Raw genomic sequence first — 19,453 nt, forward strand, 5'->3', positions numbered from 1 at the left:
AAATTTGGTTGAAATGTGTTTTACTAGACAAGTCAGAGGTGAAATAAAAATGTTCTAATTGTGATTTGATTCACAAGCAGAGCACATAGTTTCATTGCACTTAACAAAGAGAAGGATCTCTGATTACACAGGGTGTTTAAAATATTTAATTGTTTGTGAGAATATAAAAAAGCAGGCTTGAGAACCAAGCCATAGGCTGAGAAGTTCAGGTAGGGAATTTAAGAAGTTATAGTTTCAGCTGTTGAGCATGACTTTGTAATCCAAAATATACCACCCAGTAATATGACTGTCATGCCAATAGCTTCTTCATGAGATACAGAATTTTCCTTTGAAAGACATCCCATCTTGAGGTGAGGTAATACAGAATCTATCATGGTCTCAAGCTATTGAGGTGTCTGGCGACTACTTATGCCTTTAACTTCTGTGTGGAATTATGTCTCCATGAACATTATCCCAGTGTCCGTTGTCTGCAGTGCTAAAACTGTGCAGCTTTAAATTGAGTTTGAATTCGCCTGGAAGTTTCCAGCTATTTGATGTATTTTCGTAAGGTTACACAATTAGTGAAAACTCTAAACCCCATTTTATGCCCTCCACTAGGATTTCAGTGGGATCTAGCTCATCTTGTGCTAATTTGCTTCATTATTCAGGGTCACCCTAAGTGATATTTAGCTGTTCCACTGGCTGTCTGATTTGTGGGGCTAAGATCTCAGATGATTTTGCACTGAGGTAATTCCATTTACTTCACATCTGCCCCACTTGAGGAGAGGCACCCACTTGTCTAGTGATAGGACAAAGAATTCCAGATGATCTTCCTCCTCAGAGAAATGGCCCGGCATAACAGACATTCCTCTAGAGCAGAGACCCCAGATGCATACTAGTAGCCTGAGTATGCAACTTTGTTCTCATTCTTCCACAACTGACTTATGCTGCTTTTAAGTATCTGTTGTATTTAAGTGAACTGCAAAGAAACATTTATATATCCTACTTGAGAAGAGAAAAACTGCTAATGTTGTAAATATACCTTTGTAGTTAATTGCCTATTTCAATCCAGGTTTGCATGCTTCTGATCTAAATCTAATCACTGGAAATTCTCTAATCTTGGCCACTATTTGTTTGCTCCTGAGCTTCTATTAAAAGAGCTCACAGCTCTATTGCTGTATCATTTATTAATATAAACTTTTTTTCTTACTAGTGCTTTTCTATAAAGGTTACACTATGTTATTTATTAGTTAATTAAATAACAGACAAAGTTCCATTTCCTGTAGATCCAAATTATCCTCTAATCTCAGCTCCATGTTTTTTGGCTTCTAGACACACTATACTGTAAAACAAAAGCAAACAGCAGTGTAGGATAGTTTACAGCCTCCATCTAGTTTTACATTATTTCTTTTGCTGTTGGCTTCTGTAAAGCTGTGGACTAAACCCAAACCACTGAATAGCCCAATAACATATACTTCACTGGTAATGTGCCCTCTTATTTTAATGCTGCAGTCTCTGGGTGTTTATACAGAATTATGTTGCTTTGCCTTCAGCAATTTCCTCCTTCATTCCCTCCACCCTTAATACAGAAGAAAATAAAAATTCCATAATTAGAATGAAATTTATATTCCTAAATTGGTCTTAACCTTGGAAGAAGGAAACAGTAGGACAGGAGTTTTCATGTAGCATTTGGTTTACCTTACTCTGATATACTGAAAAAGTTTACAGTAAAATAAAACTTACCTGAGGAGATATGGATAGAAAAACAAATGAATTTTTTTAAAAGGAAAAGAAAACAAAGATCAGTTGCATCAAAGAAGCAGTCATAGATTTGGATGAGTCTGTTAAAACACATTGGAGAATATGCCATGGAGAACAAGTTTGCACTGGAAAGACAATGGATTTGATGATCTAATAATTCTCATACATCTGAATTGTATGATTTCACCCCCAGTATAACTTTGTTCTCTTTGTACTTGCTGTTCAGCAGAGTGGTAATTATTGCTAACAATGTGTCTTCTTTCTGTGGTTTTCAATGTGCAAATTATGGTGCAAATTTATTCATCATTTAAAAATATGTTGAGCACTTCCACAGATGGGGTTTTGACAAGAGCAAATTTAGATGTTCTTTAAATGTTCAAACTTAGAACTCACTAGGGAGACACAGATAGACACCTCCTATTCTGCATTGGAGGTAAGTAAGTGGGAAATACATTACTCTGAAAACACCTAAGCAGACTGATTAGCAGCTTTCAGCAAATAGTTCTTCATGCGTCATACTGTTTCCCCACTGGAGAAGGATGTCCCTGAAAATGTTTCACACTTCAGTCTGGATGGGTATCCATGCTTCATCCAAATAAACAGTCAGATCCTGGAAAACCGAGATGTAGTTTCACATGTACATTTTTCTTCTTGTCTTTCTTTTCAGATCACAGTAAATATCTGAAGAATTAATTCTTTTTTTAAACTAAATGTTTCTGCTGTTTCTCTTACAACAGCATTATACAGGAGGGACATCGCAAAAGACAATGCAAAAAAACCCGAAACAGTTTTAATCACTCATTCCTTTTGAATGCTATATGTGGACAACAACAGACAATACATTATACATTATACAATCCTGCGTGTTCCTGACTGCCATCTATTGGCATACCCTCTAAAATCTGCTTACGGGTATACAGGTGGACACAGCTGTTTCACAGAGCTTGTGAGTTCCAGTTCCCACTGGAAGATTTTTCTTTGGCCTACAAGGAAACTCAGGCCATGCATGAGAGAAGGAAAGACATTAAGTCAAATTCATGAAAGTGAAAAATAATAGAATGTATAAAAATTTAACCACATTTTTTACAATATTGGGCAAATATTTGAATTTATAAAATTCTTCTATTGAGAGAGCTGGCCCAGAGATCCTTGCAGGCACATAGCAGGTCTCAGCTTTGACATGAAGTGAACAAAAGAGTTAAACACCTCTTCCTTGGATTCCAGATTACTAGGGAGCAAATGTAACTGTGAAAGCTCTGAAGCAATACAGGTGAGCAGAAATTCTTGTGATGGGGGAAAAAAAAAATCCAAACAAAAGCACATGCATTTAATGTGATACAGAGAAAGATGAGGGTCAATCTAGGTGTTTCCTTAAAGCTTTTACTTAGGTTAGACTGGTGATGCTGTGATGATAGTGATCGTCAAGGCACCAATTATTCAGTTCTTAGAAGTTTAAGCTATATATGGACAGAAACTGAGGAATTACAACACCCTAAAATGTTGGCTGATGGTTCAAATCTCTTCTTGGGTTTTTGAGACCACTTGCAAAATTCATATCCATTCTCAAAATTAAGAGTACTGGTTCAAGCTATACTTTGCCTAGGAGCAAAACATTTTTACCAAGTCTGAGTTTGCTGCAAGTAAGGAAATTGTTTGCTGCTGCATATCACCAAGATAATGAAAACACAAACAAAAGCTTGTATTTGAGCATGTTTCTAAATATTGTCTTTTGAAAGGAATATAGTAGGCACTGACTGAAATTTAGCATTGTGTTTCAAGAGACAAAGGTTCTTTATGAGATACTAACTGAAATTTAAGTGCTGGGTTTGGTTTGCTTTTTATTTTCCATTCTAGAAAGTTCTAAATTACAGAATGCTGGTCGCAAGCAATCAGTTTCCAGAAGCCTGAAGCACCTTTTCCACTCTTCAAACAAGTTTGTGAAGACTCTGAAACGGTTTGTCATTCATTTTATCTCCCAAACATTCTGAGGTTTAGCTAGCAGTTGTGGCTCTTATGTAATGGTGAAAAGCACTTTAGAAATATATGTGAAGATTCCACTACCAATGAAACAGCAATCAATCAGAATGAACCTGATAAATTCACATACATGTAAGACTGGTGCAGCTGACAGGAAAATAATGCTCCAGTTCCTACTGAAATCAATAGAATCTTTTCATTGTAACTGTTGGAAAAGGGTTCGAATTGTAACAGAGAAATATTCTGTGCAAACACAAAGTGTAGTTTCTGAGGTATTTTGGAAGTACTGCCTCTGCTGCTGCTCAGTAATGAAACTATGGTATTTATTTCATTCATAATATAAAATGCAGGGCTCGGATAACATGTTTTAATAGTCCATTGGCAACAGGAAACACATCTAGAACTCTCTAACATCTTTAGCTAGGTTTGCAACCCAGTGTGACTCAAACAACCCTCAGCCTTGATAATTTGTTTTAGCAAATTGAAGTTGCTTCTTCTGGGTTATTTCTTCTTTCATTGCCATGAGTGTTCAGTTTGCTTTTTCTTCTTTGTATTTTGATAAGAGTTTGATTTTTTCAGAGGAGCTCTCCAGAGTCTTTAAATTCCCTAAGGCAACTACTTAACCTATGTAACTAATTGCAAGGGTAAATATTGAAAGGAATGATCTCTATAAACAGTTTTGCAGATATGCTGGCCAAATTACACTCAATTACACTAACATAAATCTGTAATAACCTGGCTGATTTCAACTGAGTTACTTCAGATTTACTCTGAAGTAAAAGAGGGCAGAACTAAGCCCATTAATGATAAAAAGTTTTAGTAAAATTCCTGATTTCTAAAGGGCATAAAGCCTCCATTTTCTACTGTTTACTCTGACAAAATTCTTGCTAAAACTGATGTCAGTGGCTTGCACAGATTCATAATTTCTTAGATTCCTGTAGTCTCACATCATCTAAAGTGATAAGCTTCCCAAATATTTTTCAGAATTCACTGGCTGAAGTTGCATGATCTATATAACACAGAAGTTAAGAGCAGATTGTTTGATTTGTCTCCTCAGAACTTAGTATCTTTGATTCTTTGACTAAAATTTGGCATGGATGTGAATAGACATGAACATCTGACAATGTTTCCTTCTTTCTTTAGGGGACTCTACTTATCTGTTATATTTTTTTACAAAGACAATTTATTAGTAACCAACGAAGATCAAATCCCAATTGTGGAAATTGATGACTCTCATAGTAGTTCAGTTATGCAGGATTTCCTGTGGTTCACAAAGGTAACAGGAGCCTAATTTCATATATTGCTTCTACAAATTTGTTGCTGGCAATGCGTAGGCCTTAGCTCATCATTCTGAATATATGAAATGATGTCATTAAAATCTAAATGATTAAGTGCTTTACATTTCACTCATGTTAAAATGCAATTTTCAAGAACCATTTATATGGATTAAATTCTGACTGGGTCACTGACAATGGCACAATTAACTCTTTTAAATGTGTGATCCTACCTAAGTGTTTGCTACTTGGGTACCTAAAGGTTTTATGAACATTTAGAGGAAGAGCCTAAAGAAATAACTAAAAGTTTGAAAGTTGGTATTATGGTTATGCCATCATTCAAGATACCTTCACACTATTTTTTATACCCCAAAGAACAGTAAATTACTTTTACACAGTAGTCAAAAAAACAATTTAAATAGGTGCATGATGTTTACAGAACAACTTCTGTGTCTGATTCAATATCTGTTTCATGTTTATCTAGGCAACTCATTGCCATCTGCAGAAACTCAGAATGAGCAATATCTACTGATTTCTCCAAGTCCAAAATGCTTTTAGTTTCATTTCTGCTTTTGCAAATGCTGAGAACAAAAACTGATTGAACTGGATATATTTTTGCAGTTGTCTTGTATGTGGGATGATATCAGATGGCTAAGGCAGAATATGTCTGTATCCGTGTCCTCATCAACAGCACTTCAAGCCAGGCAAAAGATGCTTTCAGCAGCAGCACAGCTACAGGTTGGTTGCACTGCATATGTCTAGCTATTAACTTAGTGACTTTCTGATCTCTAAGGGATAGTACTGCCAGCTGTCCTATGGTTCACCACTCCCCACTGGCCTGTTCTTGAAGCAACGTTATCATGTACAATGAAATGAGCCACCGAGCCTCTCTTGCCAGCTGGAAGAAATAATAGCGGCAGATGAAGAAACAAACACATATGAACCAGTAAATAATGACCACAGATAAGCCTGTAGGTTTGCAGATTGGGAATTTAAGAATTATAATTCTAACATTTGCTGCTTAAAAGCCTCTTAGAAGGCCTATTAATTATTCATTATTAATATATTAATGAAGCATTTAAACTCTGGTAAGATTCAGCACTCCCTTGTGCTACATGGGAACCTGCAGCAGTAGGTAGCTTCTGTCCCCAACAGGAAGGACAAGTAGACTGCTGAAGTTGCCAAAATAGTACTCTTGATTCACCCATGGCTTACTAACTGCTCAAGTACAGCTTCTAGGGCAGAACTACACTGTCTGACAAACAGGATGGCTATGCTGTTGTGGATCATCAGCGGGGAAATAAAAATGAATGTTTCATTAAGTTCTTAATTAAGCTGCCAAAATTTTTAAGGTGAAATGTACCTTTGTGCAGAGAACCAGTCAGAGACCTATTTAGACCCTTAAAAATAGAGACTAAGTGGTGCATAGATCTTGTGGTGACCCCTCAGCACAGTGGTAAGGACAGCAGCACTACATGCACTACTCATATCATGTTGTTAAGGCATAGCAGTGACTCTCAGGACTGTTCTGTTCCAACCTGTGCTACACATACAGCCTGAGTGGTACTGAACAGGTCACTTAATCCTTCTGTGTCTCAGTCCACTGTTTGTTATGCAAACAGTAATTACACTTTCTCCAGCAAAACATTTTGCCATTTATTGTAAAGTTTCTGAAGAATGGGTTTCATGGTAACACAAAATCTCTAGCTGGAAGGCAGACACTTCCATAAAATATTTACTTTTGTGGGAAAATACATTTTCAAAAAGATGTGTGTACAATTCTTACAGAAAAAGTATATCCAGGCCTCACTTTATCCTACCTTTTGTTTGAATGAAGTCACCAAAGCTTCCCAGAAAAATCTATGGTACAGTCATGGAGTTAATGAAGATCTTCATATTGCTTGGCTCATGTATTAGCCATACGGCCATCCCTCTTGTTATTGCCAGTCAATGCAATAAGCTAGGTTTTATAGCAGCTATGAGAGCCAGATACTTTTGGGGCATTATTAAGAATATCCATGTGGGGTTTGTTTTACCTTTTTTGGCAAAGCATGCTGTATAGAGAGTAGCCTTCCTGGGCAACCACCTGTCTTGACTGATTTCCCCAAAGTATCCCGAAATATATGGAATGCCAGTCTGCTGTACCTTTATTGGAGGACCACCTGTGTTAAGCAGCAGCTGCTTGTCAGTCCTTTGAGCTGTCACTAGAGAAAGTTTTAACTATATCTGCTGAATGTTCCCTCTGGTGTGGTTAGCTCAGCTTAGGTAGCATGTATTCCTTTGGTTAGCTCAATTTCATTCCCTCTGTGCAGACTGCCTTTAACAGAGCATTGCTAGTATGCACAGACTACACTTCGAGATAACCAAGATTCCTAGTACTTTGTGATATTATTTGCTACTGGAGATGTTAAGAGCAGAGCTAGAAGCACAGAGATACAGCAAATATGTCCATGTGGTATATTGCTCTGTTGAATTTCTGGCAAATTTATTGTCCTTAATGTTTGTTCTGTTAGCTTGGGCCCCTGGTGAACACAGGGATTGTCACCGGTCTGCCAACCTCTAACAGTGTGTGGCCTAATGGGATCCACCAATGGAAGGATCTCAATAAACTTTATATGGTTGAATACATTTTATTGAGGCAGTTAATAGACTGACTCCGCAGGAATTTAGGACAGAATGGAAAAGATCAGTGACAACACAGCTGCTAAAGGACTAGATCAGTGGATTCAGAGACAACAGGGACTGTAATTTTGCCTGTTGTTACCACGAGACAACTAAAGCAAACAAAACACAAGTGATGGGTTGCCAAGCTAAGCAGACACAAAACTTTTTTAGCATATGAATTACTCACATATTCATATTAGTAGGTACCCCCCATTCACTATGCTGGGATGCCATTCAGAATACACAGTCAGTGACAGTAAAGAACTTTGTTTTCATCTAGGCACATTCATATGTTGCAGTGATTAATATGACAACTAGACGGCTAACATCTACCTGCAATGATTTGACCCACCTGTGGACACATGGATTAATACAAAATATATACTCAAGATACCCAGTGTTAATCAGTTATGGAGGCTAACCTCAAAAGTCAGAACAGTTAAAAAAAGAAGAGGGGAGGTGTTATATAGGCATCAGAAGTATGCCCTGGAGAGCGATGCATAAACTAAAATAGCTAAGTTATGCCACATAAAGGGCAGTCACTGTGCTGACTACCTAGAGTTTATAAATAATTTAATAATACAGTTTATAAGTAAATATTGCCTGCTAAGTACAGATAAATAATTTCAGGATAATTTATCTGTTTACAGTGTCATTAAGTTAACCTACAGCTCTTCCCTAAACATACCATGGGCTACATTGTGAATTCAAGTTTTCATTTTAAACGACTCCCATCCCTATCCAGCTTACTGTAGATCTCTTGAAAAGTCGCAAAGTAATGAGCATATTTTAAATGTTAGGCATTTTTCTTTAAGACATCTGGGAATCTCTTCAGTGGCTGGTCACTGGATTGAGTGTGTTTGCATCTATAAGCAGATGCCTTACTGTGTGAGGAAAGGGATTTTGACCAAAATATGTATTTTATGTGGAGCCTTTTAAAATTACTTTTCTTTAATCCTCCCATATCTTCCTGAAGAGCTTTGCCCTGGCAGTTTGTTAGTTTCTGCCGGTTTTGTCCAGCACATTCTTGGAATTTGAAGTAAAAGGAAAAGGGTCCACATCTTTTCAAATTCTTCTGTGTTCCTTCACAAACACACTCCACAGTTTAGCTCCAGAATTATTTACATTCAACACACATAGGAGGGCCTCTTGCTTTTGTTCCTGAAAATAATCTGAATAATTTTAAAGCAGAGAACAGAAACTGGATATTATAGTTAATGACCCTAACAGAAAACATTTGAAGTGTCCATTATGAATGATTTGGGGATAGAGGAAGCATTTTGTATCATCTCTGACATTTGGTTTAGGGGGACGTTAAGATAAGCACCTAGCTCTTCAGTAAGTTCAGATCAGAAGGGCTTCATTGATACCAAAGGAATCACCACTAGACCAACACTGAGTGCTTTTGAAAATTGCATCCTTTATCTTTACATGACTGGGCTAAAATAGGAAGTTCTGATCAAATAAGTGAAATACTTTTCAGTGTTTCCTTTTACAAAGGCATTGGGTTGTAATAGTCTTTCTGATGTTCTCCATTAAATGTTGGACTAAACACTGCTGGACCAAATATATCAGAGGATCCACAATTCAATCCACAAACACAACCTAGGGAATAAGTTTTCCTTTTGCCACTGAATGATATGACTGTAGGGCAAGATTTTGAGAAACACTGTGTGTCTAGCTTTTATTGAAGTCAACAGGACGGATGTCAGTGAGCACAAAGTTAAGGTTCAAAAAAATACTACTCTCCTGATATGTGATAAATAACCTTCATTTTATAATTCGCTTGTTTTCTAGAATTTGCTGGGAACTCACAACTTGGGCAGAGTTTTTTATGAGCCAATCAAGGATCGACATGGCAATATGCTGATAGTTACTATAAGAGAAGTGGAGAGTCTTTATTCATTTTTTAATGGCAAATGGATGCAGGTATCCAAACTACAAAGCCAGAGGAAATCTCTTTCAACTCCAGAGGAGCCAACAGCATTAGACATCTTGCTTATAACAATCCAGGTAGTGCTTTGCTTCTCTTACTGTACATTATTTGCTTTTGTAAAGCCTGTGCCAGAGCCCTGATTTTGGGGAGAGTTTTGTAGAATTTTAGGCCTTAATCCAGTGCCCAATAAAATTAATGGCAAGGCTCCCATTGAAAGCAAAGACTTATATTACTTCCAGTGGGTCTGGGATCAGATCCTTATTATGTAAAATATCCATGAGATTCTAAAGAAATTACTTCAAAGTCCTAGCAGAGAATAGTAGTTTCTATCAGTTTCGGGAAACCATGCTATAGAATTCTGTATCAAGGGATATAAAAACCTTTAAAATTCTCTGGGATGTTCTTAAGCACCTATACAGACACAATTGCTACACTCCATAAGATTTTTCCATCCAACCTTCAACACTAAATCTAGGTTTAAAACCTTACTGTTCTACTTAATAAACTTGTTCTGTGGGGTTCAGAGTTCCTTGGAGCCTGGTATAGTTCCTAAAGAATTCTTTACTGACCATAACCCTCTTTAATTTCTGCATAACATGCCCCTAGACTTCACAATTAGAAAAATACCAAGGTAAGGATTGATCTTAGAAGTTGCTTTGCGCAGTCAGTTCATTTAACATCATTGAGAGCCATGGGTTTTCAGCTCTTCAAGAATCAGGGCATCTGTAAACTCATGTTAAACGTAGACAGTTCACATAAAGATTAATGCATGTTTTCTGTAGGTAACAGCAATATATTTCTCCCAAAACATCAGTAGCCAATCTCTCTAAAACTCAGTTGCATAGTTACCCAAAATACTACAAGACAAATCATTTTCTTAGTCCCTTCTTTAGCACCCTCGACTAGACGATGACTGCTGTGATTAATTTTTGAATTAGAGGTACTTTCTTGGGCAGAGACTGTGCTTTTCAAACCGGAAACTGACAGGCAATCAAAATATACATTACCAGGTTTTAGGAACGTTAAAAAATTTCCAAAAGACAATAAAACTTACCTGATCTATGTTAGATTTAATGTATTAAAATGTGTTAAAGGTGTAGAAAAATGTCAATCTGGGCAAAAGTTTTATATTAGGAAACCCAAAATACAGGCCTGATCAGATTTCCACAGAGATCCTAGTGGAAAAAATGTTCCCCTAATGGTTTACACATTCCTATCTAATGCCCACCCTTTCTTCTATTACTTGTTTAATCATCGAATGGGTATTTTGTTCATGATGTGCTTGTGAAAATGAGGGTCTAATTGCATTGGTCAGAGCCAAGCATAGCACTGGCAGATAATTTGATGGTTCCAAGACTAAAAGCATAAGGCCAGGTGTCTTACTACTCACCCATTGCAGAAGCACACATTTCTCAGGATGGCAGCAGACATCATTTTTAGGGTAGTTTTGGGGGACTGCTATACATAGCCTTAAAAACGTCTCTGGCTTCAGCAAATACACCATCATTATTAATTCCTTCTAAGCTCTATTCTTGATAAAGCTATTTGTTCAGAAAACACAGCCAGTAATTAAATTTTGCAAACCACCAACCCCCATCCTCATAGAGATCTTCCTGTTGACAGCAGATGATACAGAACAGGTTTTTGAGAGATGCAGGCTGGGACTCTACAGGGATATTTTGGTGACCGTACTGCCTTATGCAGCCCCTCTCTCCCACCTTCTCCAGGTGATAGCTTTTTCCCAATGCTGCTCTGCTCCATCTGTGTAGCTATGCACCAAACCAGGGAACTGTTCTGGCTGAAAAATGACTGCTCCTTTCCCTGAGTTGTTTTTCAGCTGAATCAGTTCCCTGAACCAGCTCACTGCTGAAATGATCAGACAGGAGTGCAGAGGTGGGTGTTATTTAAGCTAGTTTAAATACTACAGTTGTAGAAAATTGAAACCTCAGTTTTTTAAAGCCAATTCCTGCATGACGTGGAGAGCTTAGAGGACCTGTGTATGACTTTCTTAAAGTTGTCCAAGTGCATCCAAACTACCAGAGATTATTTATATGCTTAAGCATGTGCTTAAATGCTTTGTAAATTGGGAACACTGTTGAAACAAAAAGATGGCTGTAAAAACATTTGTTGCTTTTTGATCTCAAACTCTTCTGCTTATGTGGAAAAAAAAATGAGATTTTTATGTAGGACTGTTTCTCTTGAAACAGGACATACTTTCCTATCACAAAAGAAGTCAGCAACGCCTCCCCCCTGGCTTGTATCTGGGTTACCTTAAACTCTGCAGTTCTGTGGATCAAATCAAAGTGCTTGTGTTGCAGAAGTTGCCTAATGTCCTGTGTCATGTTAAAATCCGAGACAACAGCAACGTCTCCAAGTAAGTGAATATATACGTATTCACACACACAGATGTAGAGAGAGAACACTTGTTTTAACTTGGAAACAACTGATCAAATTTAAATGCTAAGGCAATTTTGCCATTGCAAAATTGTAGGTGCCAGCAAAGTTTGGCTCAGGTGTGGACCACCATAGAGATCAGCACTGAACTAAACAGGTGCACCTGGGTCTTCCCAGCAATCTGAAGGCCTATCCAGAACACATACATATGAGCCCGCTGGTTTCTAAGGATAGTATTCTGTGGTTGCTCAAATTCTGCACAGTGGTAATGATCTTCCATATATCTGTTAGGAAGCTCATAGCCTGCAGCCTTGATTCAGCCTCCAGTGAATTCAATGTCAGCCTTTCTATTGATTTGCACTGACCATGGGGTGTTGGTGTCGGTGATTTTTCTGTGTATTCTCTTGTGTAGTATCTGGTTTCTCACTCTAATCCACAGCAAACATACAGCAATTAAAAACACATATTCAGACAAATGCTATCAGTCATTGAACTACTGTGCTCTGGGAAAGCCATTTTCCCCTTTGTTCATTGCTTCCCTTATCTATTGGGCAAGTGCACTTATTTGTACTGCTTAGTCCTTGCCTAGTGGGCAATACATTTTATTGGCTTTTTTCTGGAGCTTTTTAATCCCATATCATTTCAGCAACCAATTGATAATTTTGCATGAGGAAAAAGGAACTGGATATCTATATGGATAACAAGGATATCCAGAATGTAGTAGTTAATACTAACAAAAATTTTGGAAGGAATATAAAGCCTAGTGCTTCAAAGTTTATAACCATCTCTGACTCTTGAAGTTTAAGATCAGATCTTTATTTAGGAGCAAATTATACCACATCTATTACTCATCTTGTAGTGGGGTTTCCTGTACATTTTTTTCTTGAATGGTTGGTGCTGGCTGCTTTTCAAGACTGAATACTGGGCAGGGTGAATTAAGGATTTGATCCAGAAAGATGATTCCCATATTTATCAGGTCTAAAATGGATATATGTCAAGCAAACCAGGAAGTTCTTTGGCTCCAGTGAGTACAAGAGAGTCTGCCACAGAAATTAAACTTCCTGCTAATTGTCACTGTTGTCATTTCCAATGCATGCTTTTTAAAATATTGTGGTAGATAGGGAATGAAGTATGTGAAAAAGAAAACTTGGAGTGGGAAGCCTTAGTGAAATATTTCAAAGGCAGTTGGACTTTCAGAGGTTTGCAAGGAATGTTCAGCCTGATGTACATGTGCTAGAAAAATTAAACTTTTCAAAGTTAGATTTTTAACCACAAACAATCAAGACTGCACAAGTTTAGAATGTTTTGCTATACGAGGATTAAACTATCAACAGATCCCAAATGCACATACACTGAATTCCTGCTTGTGCACTGAACTTTTGTTATATTTCTAATTTTAACTTGACTCAACATACAGAGATGAGTGGGAATGGATCCAAACACTTTCTGGCTCAGAATCTGTGGAAAGTATGGATCATACTTCAGACTGCCCTACTCAATTGTTCTTGTATGAGCTCCAGATGGCAGTGAAAGCTCTCCTTAAACAGATCAATCTACCTCTGCATCAGGTATTTTCCTTTGTGGTATTTATCACCTTTTTAAAAACTGATTCTTAAGAACACAACTAAAAGCTACAAACTGTGTAACTTGCAAGTAGGGATTAAACGTTACGGTTGCAAGAAAAGAAAAGCAGAGAAGTTTTGTATTCCGTTATTCTAAGTATGTGTGTGTGGAACATCTTCAATAAAACACATATTTTCCTGCATATTTGAACATACAAGGATTAAGAGACACATTTTCAATTAGTTCCTATTTTTGCATCTGTTAGCATGTTTGTGCAACTTCAGGCAGGTGCAAATAAGCACTTTTGCATGAAAAAAGTAGTTGCAAGCACCTTTACCCAGCTGGCAAAGAGAAACAGGCAGGCAAGCCAGGCAATTGACTGTTCTTTTAGAGGCAATAGTGAGAGTGTATGAAAGGCCTGCTGAAGACACAGTGTTTTGCTATTCTTTTACACACAGATAAACGTAGCACTTCTAAAACACATAGTTCCAGACCTCCAGATTGCTGTGGGTGAGGAGAGGTATCTGGCTTCTGGCTTTACATTTAGGTACAAGAAATGCATATGTGAATAAATAAAGTCAGGGAGGATAATCTATGATGTGAAAGATCCATGAAAAAATAAGCTAAGGAGTTTGTTTCTTGTTTACATGAATTCCATTTTATTTTGGTCTACAAGGGTAAAGACGGCTTAAAGTAGAAGTAAATCATCTTTATATTCACTTCAAGGTCTGTTTGTGCAGCTAGAAAGAAATAGCCTTAAAATAAATTAATCTGGTTCTACATTTCTTGATTTTGAAAGGTTTAGGCTTTGCTTTTAAAAAGGAATCCATCAGTGCTGCACCTTCTAGCCTGGGAAGAGCCAAGTAAGACTCAAGTAAATCTAAAATTGAGACAGATGGTGTGCTGCCTTGTGGTCAATCACTCTAATTCACTAGGGCTCTGTGCAGGTCTCTATGCTAGTGTATTTTCTTGGAGGTTATAGCTTTTGTGGCTTTTTTTTTTTTTTTTTTTGAGCTAGGGACTAAAATATTTAAATCAATGTGCAATATGTTCCTTAGGCTGCAGTTCAGCCAAGCGTTTAAGCTCATCTATTGTGCATGAGAGATAGACATAAACATGACCTTGCAGTTAAACATAGTTGTAAATGTTCCGATGATGCAGGACCAAAATTCTATGTTAATGAATTGAATTTTTAATTCAACAGATTTATTTATGTATTTTTATTATTTTTGTGGTAAACAGAATCACAGACAGTGACACTGGTACATACCCAGGGTAAAATGCAGTGCTGCACACAGCAGCTCTACAGCAGCCTCAGGCCAACTCCTGTGTGTGCCATTTTCTCTTGCTGCAGCACTTGTTAAACCTTTTCAGTGCTGTGTTGAGGGAAAGCTGCATATTTCTCTTAACCAACCCTAAATTGAATCTTAAAGGTTTTTAATTGAATCCATTTTCATGTTTTCACATAATTATGCAATCATAATCTTGAAAAGCACATGGCATGTGATCATTTTCTGCCTAATAAGAAACATAAATGTTGTTTTCAGGGGGGTTGTGCCTGTGTGTGTTGTTTTAATGTGGAACATTGCAGCTTTAAATCTTTATTTTATGTAGTGACATGAACCCACATTTAGGCCCCCCCCCCCAAATATTTATGTTTTATAAAAATTCCGAGCTTGATGTTGTGCAAATTTTCTTTAATGTTTTATATCATTTGGGGTGTTGTTTATATAAGTGCCATGTTGTAATTCTCTCCTATTTCTTCCCCTGCGCGTGTCCCTCTACAGGCTAAGCACTTCCGTCTGTATACACAGGAGGTGTTGGAACTGGGTCACAATGTCTCCTTTCTTCTCCTGCTCCCCGCCTCAGACGACGTCTGCACTGCCCCAGGACAGAATAATCCTTACACCCCACACTCAGGATTTCTTAACCTCCCTCTTCAGATGTTTGAACTCGGTATAGTAGCTTGCTTCACCTAGAAATATTAACCCAGTCTCCTTATAATAAAATCACAAAGTTGTATCTGTTTTCCCCCTTGTCCCAGTGGAGAGTCAATAAATCACATGATGGCTTTGGCAACAACACTACCTATGACTGTGTACAAGTTACAGAGAGAGCAGAGTGGTTAAAGCCTATACTGTAGCAATCGTTACTGAAATGCAAAGCATAGAGCAAAGCCCACAGTTATCCAGTATGTGTCTTTAAGATTATTTGGAAGATGATGTTCTTTAAAAAACAGAACCAAAAAATCACACACAACTTAGCAAGGTTGGAGTGTGAAAGGAGATGAAAAAATACGTCCCTCTAAATTGTCACAAGAATAATCACCAGTTTTGTAGAGGAGAATTTTTGCAGTTCCTGACTGCAGATAGTTCTACTCAAGGGCTGACTCCCTCACAGCTTTGTGAAAGGTCTGACTAGAGTTTCCCACATAAGGGTCATCTTTTTCCTTCTGATTCCTAAAAAAATGCAGGAGACTCAGTCCTATTGCTGTGGTACAGAAAAAGCCTATTGTGAAAAATGCCAAAGCACTGGACTTGAATCTATTTCTTTAGGGAGCACATCCTGTGCTGTGGCAGATTGAGCCCTCTTGTTCCGTGGCATTGCTGACCAGGTAAGAATTCCCCAAACCAGAGTTTTCCAGCAGTCTCACAGAAGACATAAGATGCTTTAGCTTCAAGGTCCTCTATTTCTCATTTCTTCTTCTTTGGTCCACAGAGAAAAGAAAGGTTCCACATAAAAGCAGCTCATAAAGACTTAATAGTTCTTTTAAGAAAGAATATTAAAAGTATGGGGACAGCTGAGCCTTACACATTAGTGTCCTCTGTTTCCTTCTGGCCTGTAAAACTGGATATCTTTCTATCCTCTGCCTTGGAGAGGAGAAAAAGATACAAGCCAAAACTGATGGGTGTCAGTACACAAGGAGCCACTACAGAATAGGTCTCTAGTGGCAACTGTGTCCTCAGTGATAGCTCTCTCAGGTGTTTATGTGACACCATTATCAGCACCATCCTATTTCCTATATGTCATTGCTAAGTGCTATTAGAGTCACTAATGTATGAGAACAATGATTAGACGTTAATGGAGGGTCTTACCAAGACTACATTTCTGCAGTCACAATAGATCTGCGACCTACCATCATCCAGCAACAAAAATTTCATTTGGATCAGGCAGGAATATACGATTGTGTTTATGCCACATCAGCCAGAGCACACAAAGTGGTGCCTGCGACAACTTTGGGTTTTTATGCTGGTTGTGGGAGGACAGATGACAGCTGAGCTGCCATAAAATTATGAGTGGTACAGACAGACAATACATGAGCTGGTGTAGTCTGCCAAGGAAAAGTTACCCCTTCAAAAGAAGACTAACATAATTGAACTAGAAGAGTTAGTTCAGTGCTTTGGGCCATATGGCCATGGCTGTCGTGCCCTAAAGACAGATCCTCTTGACACACAACCCTGAAGTCTACGGTTAGACTCTGTGTATTGAGTATATAATTTCTCACTGTGAGAGGTGACTGCTGCATTCACTGTGCAAATTAATGCATGAAGCATATTCATCTCTGGTGAAATTAATCTCCGCACTAGAGGTTTTGCAGACTATTTAACTCTCATTATGTGGTACACAGGCTGGGGGCAGGAGTCATTCTCACTTCTGGGACATAGTTTGCATCAGTCCAACAAAGCAATAGACACTGAATGGGATGATGTGGTGCAGATAAACACGCAACAAAGTCATCTCTCAAAAGGCATTCTGGATGCAGACCTCTCTGTTTAGCAATGTTACTGCAGTGGGAAAGCAGTTCATGGTGGAGAAAATAGTATGGAAAGCTGAGTTTTACTTTTGAGTGTTTTTTTTAAGTAAGCAATCATCTGGCCAAAGGCAGATGACATTTCTATATGACTTATTATATATGTATCCCTGATGTTCTATAAAGTGACTGTGATTCACATCTCAAATATTAGAAGCTTCCATTCCCCATTAGCTGGTGGCTACCAACTATATAATTGCATAACCACAAAAGACTATGTTGAAGTAACATTTGTTAAAGTAACATTAAAGGGTCTGACTTAAAACCACAAAGGCTAGAAACTTCAGCACTGAAGCTGAAACCGCGGCTGTAATTCACTCAAGAGTCCACCACATATGGCATATATACTGTAAGACCACACACTATTCAGACTAGATCCCTGCAATATCTAGGAATCATTGAGAAACCAGAAGGTAGAATTCTTTCTTTCACTCTTTTTTTGTGGGATTTCTATGTTCAGATTAGGCCTTTATTGTTATGCTGCTGATGTTTCTGTGATTGGATTTCTTAGTTTGAGAAATTCTTCTCAATTATTCTTATCATGTTGTTTGCAAGGGATAAGTAGACATGTGACACCGTTTTTCTTTTTTTAATATTTATGACAAGAAGAATCTATGCAATTTACTCTTGAAACACCCTGAAAAATATCATGCCACAATCCAGAAAAGTAGCAGTAGTAAGCCAACTGGCATTCGTTGCTATAACAAGATCACGCTGTATGCTTGCATTTATTGAAGCACCAATGAATGGGGAAGTATTTCTGAAAATTTGTTCTCCCTCAGCAAGTTTTTCTATGTCTGTACTGCAGTTTGTAGAGAGAACTGGTAAGTTTTGCCTGAGCAATTGCAGGTTCTAGAATAATGTAGCTTTAAGAGGCCAGGTAAATTAACATTTGTGAAGCTCCGTGGCACTGTAGCTGTTCTGTCTCTGTTATCTAGTTACCTCTTTTAGAGGTAGATTGGGTAGCTCTGTGCTATTCCAAAGTCAAATTACACAAAGCAAGAGGTCATGTCTGAACTTTCTGTGTTACCCTCCTGCATGAGAGTTCAGAGGATGATGTGTGATAACACCTAAAAGACTTTTAATTGTTTCACCCAAACTCTGATATCACTGAAATGCTTTTACTGCTGAGTCATTTACATTTAAGTTACTGATTTAAGCTAGCCTAGCCCAAGAGGAAGTTATCATCCTTCAAAATGATACTTTCTTTCTAAAACACTCTATTAGAAAAAATAAAAGATGAGTTCCATTTTCCAGTCATGTCAGTACTTTCTTGATAAAAGAAATGATGAGCTATAAAAGCCTCAGAAACAGCCTTTCTGATTAAAGCTATCAAGGGCAAGATAGCCTCTGGAGTTGCATACTAAGGACCTGATTATCCCTTCACTTAGATATAAATTAGAAATGACTCTTTTGAAATCATTGAAGTTACAGAGTAAATCCAGTGTAAATGAGAGGAGAATTAGAGCCTGTATTATTTATTTCTAGCTTAAAGTAACCCATCCAGGGTTAGTAATTACATTTAATAAAATTTGTGTTCTGAAAGCTAAGGATTTCATATTTCATAACCAGAATATAACAATGTTTCCTTTGCACTTGGTCTTTTCACAGTTCATTTTTGCTGTTACAAGGAAAAATTTATAAGCCTGTATTGCCGCCTTTCTGCTGTCATAGAGCTGGACTCTCTGAAAACCCAGCAATCCCTAAGGGAAGCAATTTCAGACAGTGAAGTCGCTGCAGCCAAACAAAGACACCAGCAAGTTATAGACTACATACAGGTAATAGTCTGTTTCTGACTATTCCAAGGACATTTTAAGGTGGCTTTCTTAAAAATTGCATAGGGTTGTAATTTGAAATCTAAATGGAGAATTATTCACAGACATCATAAAAAGAGCAGTTGTATCAAAAGTGCAATTCTGTTTTTATGAAATTCAAACCCAGAACATGATTTCCTTAGTTGTTGCTTTTATACAAGGATTTTTATGGGTAAAATCAAATGACAGTTATACTAGACGGTTATAAAGAAATGTGTCAGTCTGCTTGTAAAACTCACTCCCCTCTAATGTAAGGTAAGCTAGTACCATGCTTGGGCAT

The 19,453-nt window shown here is 37.7% G+C and overlaps 1 protein-coding gene across 1 annotated transcript in view; it reads left to right on the forward strand.

Annotated features, from left to right (window-relative positions):
- The window catches only part of ANKFN1 (ankyrin repeat and fibronectin type III domain containing 1), a 70,286-nt gene that overhangs the window by 36,866 nt on the left and 13,967 nt on the right, over positions 1-19,453 (forward strand). The window contains exons 8-15 of the mRNA XM_069799235.1: positions 3,595-3,694; positions 4,861-4,993; positions 5,613-5,729; positions 9,453-9,668; positions 11,799-11,965; positions 13,403-13,553; positions 15,336-15,504; positions 18,971-19,137. Of these exons, the coding sequence (XP_069655336.1) occupies positions 3,595-3,694; positions 4,861-4,993; positions 5,613-5,729; positions 9,453-9,668; positions 11,799-11,965; positions 13,403-13,553; positions 15,336-15,504; positions 18,971-19,137 (1,220 nt within the window). The remainder of the gene's footprint in view (positions 1-3,594; positions 3,695-4,860; positions 4,994-5,612; positions 5,730-9,452; positions 9,669-11,798; positions 11,966-13,402; positions 13,554-15,335; positions 15,505-18,970; positions 19,138-19,453) is intronic.

The sequence above is a fragment of the Haliaeetus albicilla genome, chromosome 12 (assembly GCF_947461875.1).
Source record: "Haliaeetus albicilla chromosome 12, bHalAlb1.1, whole genome shotgun sequence".
NCBI classification, from domain to species: domain Eukaryota; kingdom Metazoa; phylum Chordata; class Aves; order Accipitriformes; family Accipitridae; genus Haliaeetus; species Haliaeetus albicilla.